This window comes from Talpa europaea (genome assembly GCF_964194135.1).
Source record: "Talpa europaea genome assembly, chromosome: 9".
NCBI classification, from domain to species: Eukaryota; Metazoa; Chordata; class Mammalia; order Eulipotyphla; family Talpidae; genus Talpa; species Talpa europaea.
Window position 1 is genome coordinate 41306207 of NC_140076.1, and position 13077 is coordinate 41319283.

Here is a 13077-nt window from a genome sequence, read left to right on the forward strand (position 1 = left end):
ATATTATAATTGCATAGAGAACCCTGTCTGCTGCTTTGTAATCACTCACTGGTAGAACGTGGATCCACACTGAGGCCTGCTTGCCTACCTCCAAACTCTTGGTATGTTCTTTGCAATATAGCATATGCCTTTCAGTGCCATAAGTGACCAGAATGCATGTTCTTAGTTTATATGCAATTCAACCCAGATTCTTTGTTTTGCTTTTTGGGTATTGTTAATTTTCAAAGTGAGAGTCATGATCAGGATGAGTATGTGCTCAAAATAGTATAAAACTTTGGCCACATTCTGAATATAGACTCTAAAAAAGTGGAAGCAAGATACCATTTAAGGATTAGAAAAATGTTTGCATCAACCTGAAGAATGTCCACATACATAAAGGAAATATGTGGAGCAAGGTACTAAATATTTTTTCATCTCAGAGATGACATGTCCAGTGGTGGAATGGGTTTCACGTATGGCATTCTGCTTGAAGCTGTTTTATGATAAGAATTGTAAACTTAGCTCTAGGAGAAGCTGAAGCTTAGCTACTTGGCACAGCTGGGTGAGTGTTTACAGGACAGATGCAAGCTATTGAAATTTCAGTGGCTATGAACTTGAGAATTTTAATTTGAGAGGCGATAAGCCTTTCCATAGTGATGCTTTCATTAAAAATAGGCTATTTTGGTTATTGGTTCAGGTAATTTCATGAAATTTAAGAAGAGTTTTCTCTAAATACTTGGGAAATATATTTTCACTCTCCATTTGATTTAGGGTACTAAATTTATCCATTCTAGTTATGACATATAATAATTTTTAACCAACTCTATATAATCTTCGGAGGTGGTAATGACATAATTAATTGAAATATCTAGGTAAGTCAGATATTTCATTTTAACCAAAATACTTCAACCTTCTTTTCAACCAGACTGTTGTTAGAAGTACCAAAACATTATGAATTCTATGTGTATTCCTGTGTCATCTCTCTATTCAGTCCTGTAAATACCCAGCTTATTGTTACGATTACCTGCCTTGTACAAGTACTTTCTTTCTAGAAAGCCTTAATCTTTTAATCTCTAATGAATACCTAATGGTTCACTACTATATTCTCGGTGCCTAGAACAGTGTGTGGTACATAGTGGATACTTAGTAAATAAGTGCTAGGGAAAGAGACTCAAAAGATCTGCCTTATAGTCCCAATTCTGCATCTCCTTGTGTGACTGTGAATAAGATAACTTAACTTTTTAAGACCCACTGACCTCACCTGAAAGACAAAGAAGACTAAATTTTTGTCCACTCTAAAATCATCTATTTCTATGATGCAGTTAATTCATGAACTTTCTAAGTGAAAATTTCTCTGAGGAACCTCGTCATATTTTTCAAAGTGATACTTGCTAATGGTCAAAGATGCAAAAGTCTGTAGTGATCAGACTCTTGCATTTGATTTAACACTGTCTTGGGAAGCAAGATAGTGTTGGGAAGTAAAGTTAATTAAAATTCTCTATTGATTTAGAGGGAAATTCATGGAGGAGGAGGGATTTTTAAGAACCACTTAAGTTGAGGGGGGAAGTAGGAGTAACAAATGAAGTGCCTAGATACTAAAGACACTGTACAGCCTGAAAGAACGTTTGGAATTGGAAAAGGAACAAGAGAGAATGTTTGAGTATTTTAGTTTTTATATTTCTGTCATGACACTTGTTCCAGTGAAATAGGACAGTTGTTTGTTTCACTAGCACCCCCAATAAACTGTGGGTCTTATTTCTATTGGTTTCTGTTACCTAGCAGATTGACTCTACATGGTAGACAATAAATAACTGAAGAATTTGTTGATGAATAAATGCTGGGAATTGTGCTTAATAACATTTTTACATGCCTTTAGCATACTTCTAATGAAGTATGTAGTCTGTCTCTACAAGATAGGAATCTTAGGCTGTGAGAAATTAACTTACCCAGGAAATTAAGTTACATTTACAAGTCAGAATTTGGACTCAAGTCTGTTTGTCTACAAATTCATGCTTTTTACACTAACTAGTCTCATCATAGATCATGAACATAATTCCTGCTAAGTATGTTATTTCCCTGCAAGAGGTGCTAAATTACCTTTGACATATAAAATGTTATTACTGATACTAGTTTGACAAGTTATATTTTAAACATTTTCACATATTACATTTAATCTTTACAAGCTACTCTATGAATAGATCTTTTCTATCCTTACACTGATAAGGAAAACTGAGTATCCTTGAGGAGTCACAGCTCATAAGGACCAGTAAAAAAAGATTGCAGTCAAGCCTTCTGGATTTCAAATTGAGCTTACTAGTGAGGCTCAGACAATACTGAACAAATGACATCTAGAATAAGTCAGAGCCAAGTAAGATCCTCTTTACATGTTTTAAAATGGCAATTGGTCACTTAAATTTTACCACCTTCATAGTATTCACATCCTAGTTAGATTAGTATCATTTACCATATAGTTCTGAACAGAGGTATATGTTTGTATTACCCAAGTTGTGCCTGGTGTCCCATGCCGATTATATGTATAAAAGTAACACATATGACATAAAAGTTACACCGCAAAGTACAATGAACCACTAAGTCAATTGCTGTATTTTTGTTTTGAAAACTAAGTATAGGTAAAAAAAACTTTAACTTTGACAAGATCTGTTCCTTTTGTGACTTGTATCATAATGAGTTGCAAAAATTGTCACACAGTATTATTTGGAGAAATTTTAAATAATACTTTTATTGAGGAAATTTGAAACTTTTGGACACCTGTAGTTTTTTTTTTTAAAAGATTTATTTATGCATACAAGAACTGGGGTACAGACCAGTTCTTGGGGAATTAGAGGATTCACCAGAGACAGAGCAGGGAACAGAACAGGCAGATTGACTGAAATACACTGCTGAGTGGAGCAGTGGGCGAGTCAGGAGAGGCCTGCCCCATGTGAGAAGCTCCCTGCCCGGGGATCGAACTCGTGCTGCAGTGGCTACAGAGAGCTTCCTAGGTTGTGTCTTAACTCCTTGTGCCACCAGGGAGGCCCCTACTTAGTTTGGTTTTGTGCTTTAGTTTGAGCTTATGAATCTTCTGCTTTCTCCTATACTAAACCTTCATAAAAAACCTGGCCCCTTTCTTTTCCTTTTGCAAAGTCCCAATGAAAGGCAGTTTGTTCACTTAATCCATTCCTTTCTACTCTATTAAAATGTTTAGTGCTTTTAATTTTGTGTTATTTTAAAGGAATTTGATAAGTATGATATAAAGTAGAATTTAATTGGCTCTAGAACCTACCTGTTTCACTTATGCCAGGATCAGCCATACTTTATAAAAATATTGACTATCACACAGCAATAAATTGATTTCTATTAAGGTTAATTCTTTAGAGAAAGCCAAAGATACAGTTTTTTACTTTTGTAATCAGTATTCCTCTTAGTACAGAAACCTAGACTGAGAAAAAATTACAACTATTGAGAACATAGATTAAGTGCTACCTTTGGCAGATAAGTATCCAAACTTGTAGAATTTTAGAGCTGGAAGTATCTTGGTGATCACTTCATCCAGTGACCTTGTGTTATAGTAGAAAAATACTGTGGTTTGGGAATAGCTGTTAGATTATTAAATTTGAAAAACATTCAAACTTAACATTCAGTATTTTTAGGGGATTGCAAGAGTGATGATCTCAGGGGTATCAGTAATCAGGAAACAAGGTAATTTGTGACTTTTTTTTGAAGTCTGTCTACTTTTTTTAGTTATATAAAGTTTTTTTTAATACTAATTTGCTAATAAAGTAAAGAAAGAAGTTCAAGAATTTCACCAGTTTCTTTGGAAGCTAATAACAGCCAAGATTAAAAGTATAATCTTTAAGAAACAACTTTTATTTTTATAATGTCAGTCATGTAACACTTGTTGAAGCTGTTGAGCCATGCTGCCCCTATAATGCCCCGGGGAAGCTGCCTAATCAGGGTCAGCTAGTGAGTTTGTGAGAGTAAGCAAGTGAAATAGCAATAAGAAATGTCTGAGAGGGTCCCTGAGGATAAAAGAAAAGACATATGTTGGTACCTTAATTCTTCCAAATCAAAGTAGTTTGTCTTCTGGTATCAGAGCTATTTTCTACTGTTGAAAACAACAGATTTCATTAAAAAATTCAAGAAGATAAAGATGTCTTAGGATTCAGTGACTTGATAGCTTGCAAAGGAGTTAAAGCCTAATGTTTAGGCAGTGTCAAACTGCACTCTACAGTTGGCCTCAAGATAACAGAAATAGAAGCTTTTAACTTCTTGGAAGAAAATGTGATATAAAATAATGGTTCGAAGGTTTCACTGAAAGTTATGACTATATTTAAAATGTGTTTGTCATTAGAAGACAAATATTTCTTTCAGTGCTTTCATAATAAGTGTCTTTATTACTAAAGATATTCAATGACTGTTATAAATTAAAGTTTCTGTAAGAGTTTGTTAATTGTTTTAGGTAAATGTAAACATAGAAATTTGTAAAATAGTTAACAGTTTCTTTGTTTTATCACTTAGCCTTCACAATAACTCTCAGAGGTTGTACTGTCATTCCCATTTTTAAGCATGGAAATGAGGGATTAGAGAAGTTAAATAACTTATCCAGTATCACAGACCAGTGATGGAGGTAGGACTTTCACTCAAAATGTTAGACGCTAAACCCAAGCAACCACTAGTTACTGCTTCATTTAACCAAAATTCTTAAAATGTTACTCTAAATATATTTGATAGTCTTTCTATATAAACAGTTTATATAATTTACATTTTAATCACTGCTAGATATTATTAATAGACTGGGTAACCTTTAATAATAGAAAAATCTAAGAAATTTGATTTCACCTAAAAGATTATCTAGTGAAGTCTTACCTCTTTAACAGACCAGGAAGTTGAGGCTTGTAAGTTTACTGACACTCAATTGCAATATTGCTATGAATACAAGTTTGAAACATTTTAGGGTAAACACTAAATGAAATTCACTGGTTCTAATCAAAAGCATGCAACATACCAGATTTGCATTGTATTTTAATAAAATGCTTTAAAAATAGTTCATTATGAGAGGGAGAGCACAGGGGACTGAGGTGATGGTGCATGGGTGCCTTGGTGAAGGAAGTTCTATGGGGACTACACCTGAGGGGGTGAAGCAAACATTGTTTAAAAATGAACAATGATATAAAAAAATTTTAATAATTAAAAAAATTAAATCTTATAAATCTCTGTATCCTAAATGCTTTGTACAGTGCCTGCTAGGCATGTAATTGGAAACTTTTTTTCAATTAAACATGTATAATCATTATAATTTTAAGATTTAAATAACTTTTAATTTATTACATGTTAATTTTTAAGTATCTCTAAATGTTCATCCACTAGGAACATATTAAATACTGTGTCAATAATATTTCACTGTTTGCCATGAGACTTTTGACAATGTTTTAAATTGCTTTAGCTTTGGGAATACAGAAAATCCTAACAAAGACTCAATATTAAGAAAAGAAATAAAATACCTAAAACATGAAGTATACACTGAAAATTATTTACAAAAACTGAAATAGAAAATATTCCCTTATTGGGAAATGTCTCTAAATAGCAGCATTATGATTCAGTTAAAATGTACAGAAGATAAAGTTACTTACAAGTATTTGTAGGATAGTTCATGAAAAGTTCTTATTTGACAATTCAATTTTTTTTTTTAGAAAAAAAAACACTTCAGTTATATCCCTTTTATATTTTTATAAGTAAATCTTGTATTTTGGTTTCTAATTTAATCTCATTTTTTTCTCTTTTGTATAATTACTGCTAACTTTTAAAAAATATTGCTTATTTCAAAGAGAAATAATGTTTAAAAGATGTGAAGCATTTAATCCTTGAATGCTGGAACCACGTTTAAAAGTATTGTTAAGCACATCTGTATTATATTACACAGGGAAAAGAATGTATGCATTCTATGGCCTTTGGGCACAAGGGTGGCTGGTTTAGGAAAACTGAGTGTTTTGCCTTTCAAGTTTCTTTTCAACATAAAAAACACTGTGATTCTAAAAATGAAGGACTTAATCCTAGTTATGGGGTGTGGTCAGGCAAACATAAGAAAAGTTTTAGTTTTACAGTTGTTTTCTCACTTGTCACTTACTTCTTAAAAAGAAATCAATTTTTATAGCAGGCTTGGCTTTGCATTTTGTTAAACACATTTCCCAGCACTTGGTAATTACTGCATGAAACAAACTTAGAACACAGAGAAATCACTATAGTAGGGGTTCTGTACTAGGAGTTCTTAATAATTGTGCTGTGTTAGTCAGCTCTAAGTTCTAGGACAAATAATTGGTTACTAATTAAGTAATACCAAAGTTTGGTTTGTTCTTTAAAAAAAATCACAGCAGATTCAAATGTATCCTGATGATAATCTCATTCTTCATCACTTGTATTCCATTGTATTTTTTTGAGAGGGAGGGAAAAGGATAGAGCCCTGGAATATGTGTTTTACATGTGACTGTCATCTGTCATGGGTAGAAATGGAGAAAAATGTTGGAAAAATTTTGTACTACACTGGAGGATGTGTTTTCAACTTTTTATTTGAAATGATGTGATAGTCGTATGTACAGTGCCTAGTGAGCTACCTGAAATTCCACCCCTTTCTCTCCTATCCTAGAATGGTAAAGCAGTAGAGCAGATCTTTTTTTTTTTAAAGATTTATTTATTTATGCATACAAGAACTGGGGTACAGGCCAGTTCTTGGGGGGTGAGAGGATTCACCAGAGACAGAGCAGGGAACAGAACAGGCAGACTGACTGAAATACACTGCTGAGGGGAGCAGCAGGTGAGACAGGAGAGGTCTGCTGCGCCATGTGGGTAGTTCCCTGGCCGGGCATCAAACTTGTGCTGCAGTGGCTGCGGACAGCTTCATAGGTTTTGTCTTAACCCCTTGTGCCACCATGGAGGCCCCTAAAGCAGTAGATCTTTAATCAACTTTTTTTTTAACTAATGACTTGAGAATTTTATATATCAAGGAATACTGTATTTAATTATCTGTGGCACATTTGACAGCTCTGTTATTTTGCCATGACTCATAAACTTAAATTTTATATTTTTGCCTCATTCAGTAACCCAAACTTGGGCCTCCCTGGTGGTGCAAGGTGTTGAGCACCGCACTATGAAGCAGTACGCAGCCTCTGCAGCACGAGTTCAATCCCCTGGCCGGCCAGGGAGCAACCGACATAGCACAACAGACCTCTCCTATTTCGCCCACTATTCCTCTCAGCAGTGTATTTCAGTCAGTCTGCCTGTTCTGTTCCCCACTCTGTATCTAGTGAATCTTCTCACCCGTCCCCCATCTCTGGCCTGTACCCCATCTCTTGTATAAATAAATAAATAAATCTTAAAAAAAAAACAACCCAAACTTGGTTTCTTTAGATTTCAAAATAATGGAAAGCCAGGTTTAATATTGTGGCAATATACATTTCTGAAATCTGTATGAATTAGAATCAACACTTTAGAAAAAATTTTTGAGCTACTCATTTCACTTCTAAATTACTTAAATGTTATTTCTCATAGGATGGCTTTTGGTGTTTTTGCGTTTAAGGCTCAAACTAAAAATATGTGAGGAATTTGAACTTTTAGCTGCTCATTTTTATCCAAGAAAAATTTAAATCTTTTTTCCTTTATATGAAAATCACTTGTTCTAGATCTTTCCTGATGTCAACTTACTTGATTTGCTTTTGTTTTAGTTTTAGAACCACTATAATAATAGCTCCTTTACCTGATTTTCTTAGAGATATTAAACCTACTATAGTATGAGGAAATGACAACTGAATTAGTGTCATAGTGTTCAAAACATTTTTTAATATAAAGGATTCTCTGATATATTTCATTTATGAGTAATTTTATATGTTAAGTGTTTCATTCTTTCTTTTGTTTTTTTGATCATAAGATATTATGAACTGGATCCTTGCAAAAGTCTCCTTGACAATTTGAGGAATAAAGTGATCATTGAGTATCCAACGTTACATGTGGTATTAAAAGAATTCAGTAGTGACATGAAAATTCTTCACCAAGGTGAGTATAAATTTCTATCTGTAATGCTTAGAATTACTGTAGTGAAACTGAAGCAATTATATGACTGTCATTATTTCTTCTGTATTTTCCCACTGAATTTACTCTATTGCGACAGTTAATACTGTAAAGACCCAAAGTAATGAACTACTGTTTTGATCTTGTTTGAACATATATAAGCTTTTAATATCAATTTTAAATGAATCAGTTGGAATGTCTGACTATAAAAGGATATTCTTTGCTTTATTGGAATTCTCTATGTTTTTGTCTTCTTTTAATCTATTAATCTTTTAAGGAACCATTTGTCCATGATCAGATAAATTTACTCCCTAATTAGAACTCATTCTTCAGAGATTCCTAAAATGAGGGATTACAAAACATTAAGCAATACTGTTTCAAGGAGCATTATTTTTAAAATATGGACTACATTTAGAATAAGCTAGTGTCATTGCCTTGACTCTTACCTCCTTTTTTCGAACTGATTTTTTTTCTTTAATTTTGTGTCTTTACTTATATTCTTTGGCTTTTTAGTGATTCTTTAAAAGTAGTTATTTTTTCCCTTTTTGATGAGTAGTAGAATTAGAAGTATTAGAAATAAAGTATCCATTTAAAAAAGTAGTGTATAAAGTGACATATCCATATTTACGTTTGATTTAATTTAAGCTAGTTGTGTTTCTGAATGCAAGTTCTACAGAATAAATAAAATTCAATAATTACTGTTCAAAAGGGAGAGAGGTTACTTAATTCAAAACCATTAGATCCCACTTTAAACTAAGAATTAATATATACAGATCATGTTTCATTTTAACAATCCAGAGGACCATAGAATCATTGGATTTTTCAAGTATATATTATTTTTTCTTAAAAAAATTTTATTATGGTAACATTGGTTTATAACTCTTTATGTGATTTAGAGGTACAGGCTCACACCCTTCAGGTATGTGTTACCACACCATACCCACACCAAGGCACCAATAATCCTCCACCATAGTCCATTGTACCCCCTCCCTACTTTGCTGTCAAATGTGTGGTATTGGTTTTATTGTTCTACCAGCATTACAGGCTGAAAAAGGCAGTAACCTTTGTTGTAAGGTATTCTTCTCTGTACATATATATAAAAGCTTCTTTTTCTTAGTGAAAAGCCACGGAAATTTTTTTTCAAAGTGATCAAAATTGTATCCATTCCACAATTTGAAATAGGATTTTTAATTAGCAAACCTGAGGTTTCTAATAACCACTTATGGGGAGCTTCCAAGTCTTTAAATTATTTCTTGACTATACTTTTTACAGTTTGAGAGCATCTAGTTTTTTACATTCAATCAGAAATGATCACTTTTACTTTTTCTAAAGCTGTATAAAGCCTTACTGGTTTTCTCTTAATATTATTCACATAACTCTCACTCAATGTTGGTTTCAGGGAAAGTTGTTTAGTAATGTGGGTTACTAGCCAGGGCAAACATCGTCTGTGTAAATAAACACAGCATACACAGCTCCTCTTTCACCTTGTTTAGGAATGCACATTGAAGTCAGGCTTCCTGTAAAGAAGCAGGAGGTGGGGAAAGTCTACTTTTGTAGTGTATTTTGAATCTTATTAAGTAAAATTGCTGTTTTTGTGTGGGTATATGGTGATTGATTAATAATACGCAAAAGTGACTCAGACTTTCCATATAGAGACTCATTTAGAGCTGCTGTAGTAAAGAAAGAAAGAGGATCTGATGAGACTTTTAGGGGCCAGTCGTCATGTCATGAATATACACACCTTAAAAATAATACAATGTCTTCCTACATGTGCATTTCTGTGGGTAAGCACTTCAACATGTCTGTTTCTTTAGACTGTCTGCAGGGTGATCCCTTAATGCATGGGAAGGGTTGTAGAACAGTACTTTTTTTTTTTTTTCTTTAAAGCCTTGAAATTCTTTCTCCCTGGAAACAAAAATATTGCATTTGATCTTGAGTTCATAGCTTAAGTTGTCTCTCTTCTCCTTTGGAGTGAAAATATGTTCCTGGGCTAGGATTCAGTAGGTTTCACATTTGATGGTTGTTAAAATATTTATTATGATTGTAGGTTAACTAAGTTTTTTCTTCTAGAAGTCTACCTAAATTGATAGGTAGTCAGCAAGTTATATTTGTTTGCTTATTTTGTGCTTTTTAAGAAATAAAACGGGTTGGCTGTGTAAGGTTAATCAGTTAGGTAGCTGGTTAGGTTGGAGATGTAGAATGCGAACTGCCCCCTCAGTATCTATCCAGTGATGAGTGCTCAAAATGGTGTCACTTGCTTCACAGATCTTTGTTTGCGAAAGTTAACTAGCAGATTTAAGTGACTTCATAAAAGTATGCTACTTTTCAGACTAAGGAAAGAGGAACATCTTTTTTCCTTTAAAAAGAAAAAACTCTATTATAAGAAAGAAACGAGGACAATTTCATTAAGCAAAGATAGGAAGAAAGGTTCCCTAAACTGAAATGCCAAATAGTACAAAGCCCATTAATTAAAAAAACATCGACAATATAATTCTTTATTGTTCTAATAGAACTCAAAATTAGAAAACATCTCTCCCTTTTGAGAAGAAATCCAACCCCAAATTGATTGCTTGAATTAGTGAAATACCTGGCAGAGCAGCTACTCGTATATTATTCTCTTGTTGGGCCAATAAATCTTTTCATTCATTTTCCCTTCCTCCCTTCTCCCTTCATTCTCCTTACGCTTCCTTTCTTCCTTTCTCCTTCAGTGTGTGTGTAGCAGAAGGGGGCATGGGGAGGGTGCTGGATGTCAGGCACAGGAACATGCATGTAGAGTTTACAGTGTAATAGGTGTTATAGTAGATTTTGCGTAAAGTACAGAAAAAAACAACTAACTTGTAATATGAAAACACTTGAAAGACTTTGTTAGAGTTTTTAACATTCCACAAGGATTAGGGCCACATCTTGGATGGAACCTGTTTCAGAACCTTACTCAATAAAGACTCAGTAAACACCAGTTTGGTTGCTAGTACAATCTTAAATCTAGGTGCTATCTGCATACCCCAAGAAAACTGGTAGTTGGAATGCAAGGCAAGTGCAGGTATATGGTTGAAGCTTTGTCTCTTATTAGCTCTGGACCCTTGAGCATTCATTCTACCTCTCTGAACTTTATTTTCCTTATCTATACAATGGAGATAAATGGCTATAAGCCTTAAGTAAAATAATCTATATTTTACACTTAATAATTTTTATGTTTTTACATATTATTTCCTTTCACTATACAATGAAATAAATAAGACAGTTACTCTGGTTCCCATTTTGCAGATTTAAAAAAAAAAAAACCTAAAAGATGGAATGACTTGTAAATACATTAATTTCCACAAATACGCTACAGACACTGAGGAGGAAATGTCCTCTTTCTGTCCTCCAGGAACTCAGTTTAGTAATGAATTATAATCTTGCTTACTCACAACAACTTCTTTGAAAGAGCTCCATTTCTGCTGGTCTTCTTTCCTATGAAAGGAAAAAGATGGCGATTAGCTAGTCTGTCAAACCACATTCACGCATAGACTTTCAGTTCTAAGTTTAAAAAAATTATGGAAAAATTTATTCTAACCACACTTGGCTAGCCTATGTGATAACAGTCATCTATTCAGTGGTGCAAGTACAGGATCATAACCACACTGTGAAGTGACCATTCCCAAGACTTCCACAGAGTCAGGAAGGATGTTACCTCACAAAATATAATTGCCACTCTTAGACATCATTTCTCTATTTACTGTGGCTGGAATTGTATATGCCGGCTGCCTGGGACATGAGATGGTTTGTCTGTACTAGTGAGCAGTGCATTTGGTATGCTCAGAAGGGAGGAAAAAAGAGGGAAAAACAGAACAGGCTAAATGAAAACAGTATAAACACTTAACTGTATGTTTACTTATTTTTTTCAGTGAAAAGTGAATCTACCAAGAACACTGGCAATGAAAATTGAACACTTATTCTGGAGGAAGACTGCAAAAATTCCCAGACTATTGCAGAGGACTCTGCGTTGATAAGCTATTGGATAATTGGGATGGTGTCTGTGGTGATTGGAATTTTTTGTTTCTTTGAAAAGTAATTAAACAGTCTAAGGATTTTTGGGTTTGTTTGGCTTTATGGAAAAGATATTTCTTACCCCTTGACTGTAAGGCCCTTATTCATATTAACAATCCCCTCCTTTTTTTTAATGATTGCATAGTGCTTATTTTAATTAGGCCTTGGCTTTTAATGTCCTTAATTTTATAGGCTGAAAACTTTTTTTGTTGTTTTAATATAAGAGCAACACAAGGATATCTGTGTCAGCCACAAAGTTTGGCATTCTCTTTAGTGGAACCTCACTAAACAGAAAGATGGTACATCATCTAGCCATCAGGTACCCCCATTCTAGTCTTTATGATTTATATGTGATTTTCCTCTTAAGACAACTTAATGGGTCTTTTATACTTGCAAAGTACTTAGTACAATGTTCTATATGTAAAGGCTGATTAAATACTAGTCACTACTGTTTCTTATATCCATTATAGAAAATCAGTGGCAATGAATTGTTGCTTGAACCATCTCTACACACAAATTTGGCTCTACTTATTCATAAGCTGTATCTTATGAATTCTGTGCCTTTCATCCAGTTCCCACTCCACTCTTGTCATTACCACACAGGGATGTTATGATGAGTATTTTATGCTGTGTTTTGAAAAATCTAGCAATAACTAAGTTGAAAACACTTGGAAGTCTTCAAAGTGTTACTGGAATGTATATGTGTATTTATGTTTATACATGACTTAATGTATACCTTATGGCAGCTCTGTATACATTATGATTTCACATGTTGAAATTAAGGTTTCCTAGTTTTATTGGAATTTATACAGTTATAAAATTGCAATATGACTATAAAAGTAAATGATTATTACATCTGTATTGCATCTGTGTACTTAATGGTTAAAGAAAGAGTAACAAAATTGGACATTGGTAAAGTTTATTTTTAATATACAATTAGAATAATTTTAGACCAAAAGTAAACTAGAGTATAAATTAAAGCATCTTGAAGATATTAGAAATACAAAAAGA

At 33.6% G+C, this 13077-nt stretch overlaps 1 protein-coding gene across 1 annotated transcript in view; it reads left to right on the forward strand.

The window, feature by feature from the left end:
- Window positions 1–11965, forward strand: part of ZNHIT6 (zinc finger HIT-type containing 6) — a gene marked incomplete at both ends in the record, with an annotated part of 45876 nt that extends 33911 nt beyond the window's left edge. The window contains 2 exons of the mRNA XM_084242329.1: window positions 7898–8022; window positions 11925–11965. Coding sequence (XP_084098455.1) covers window positions 7898–8022; window positions 11925–11965 — 166 coding nt within the window. The remainder of the gene's footprint in view (window positions 1–7897; window positions 8023–11924) is intronic.
- Between the last annotated feature and the right edge of the window lie 1112 nt (window positions 11966–13077).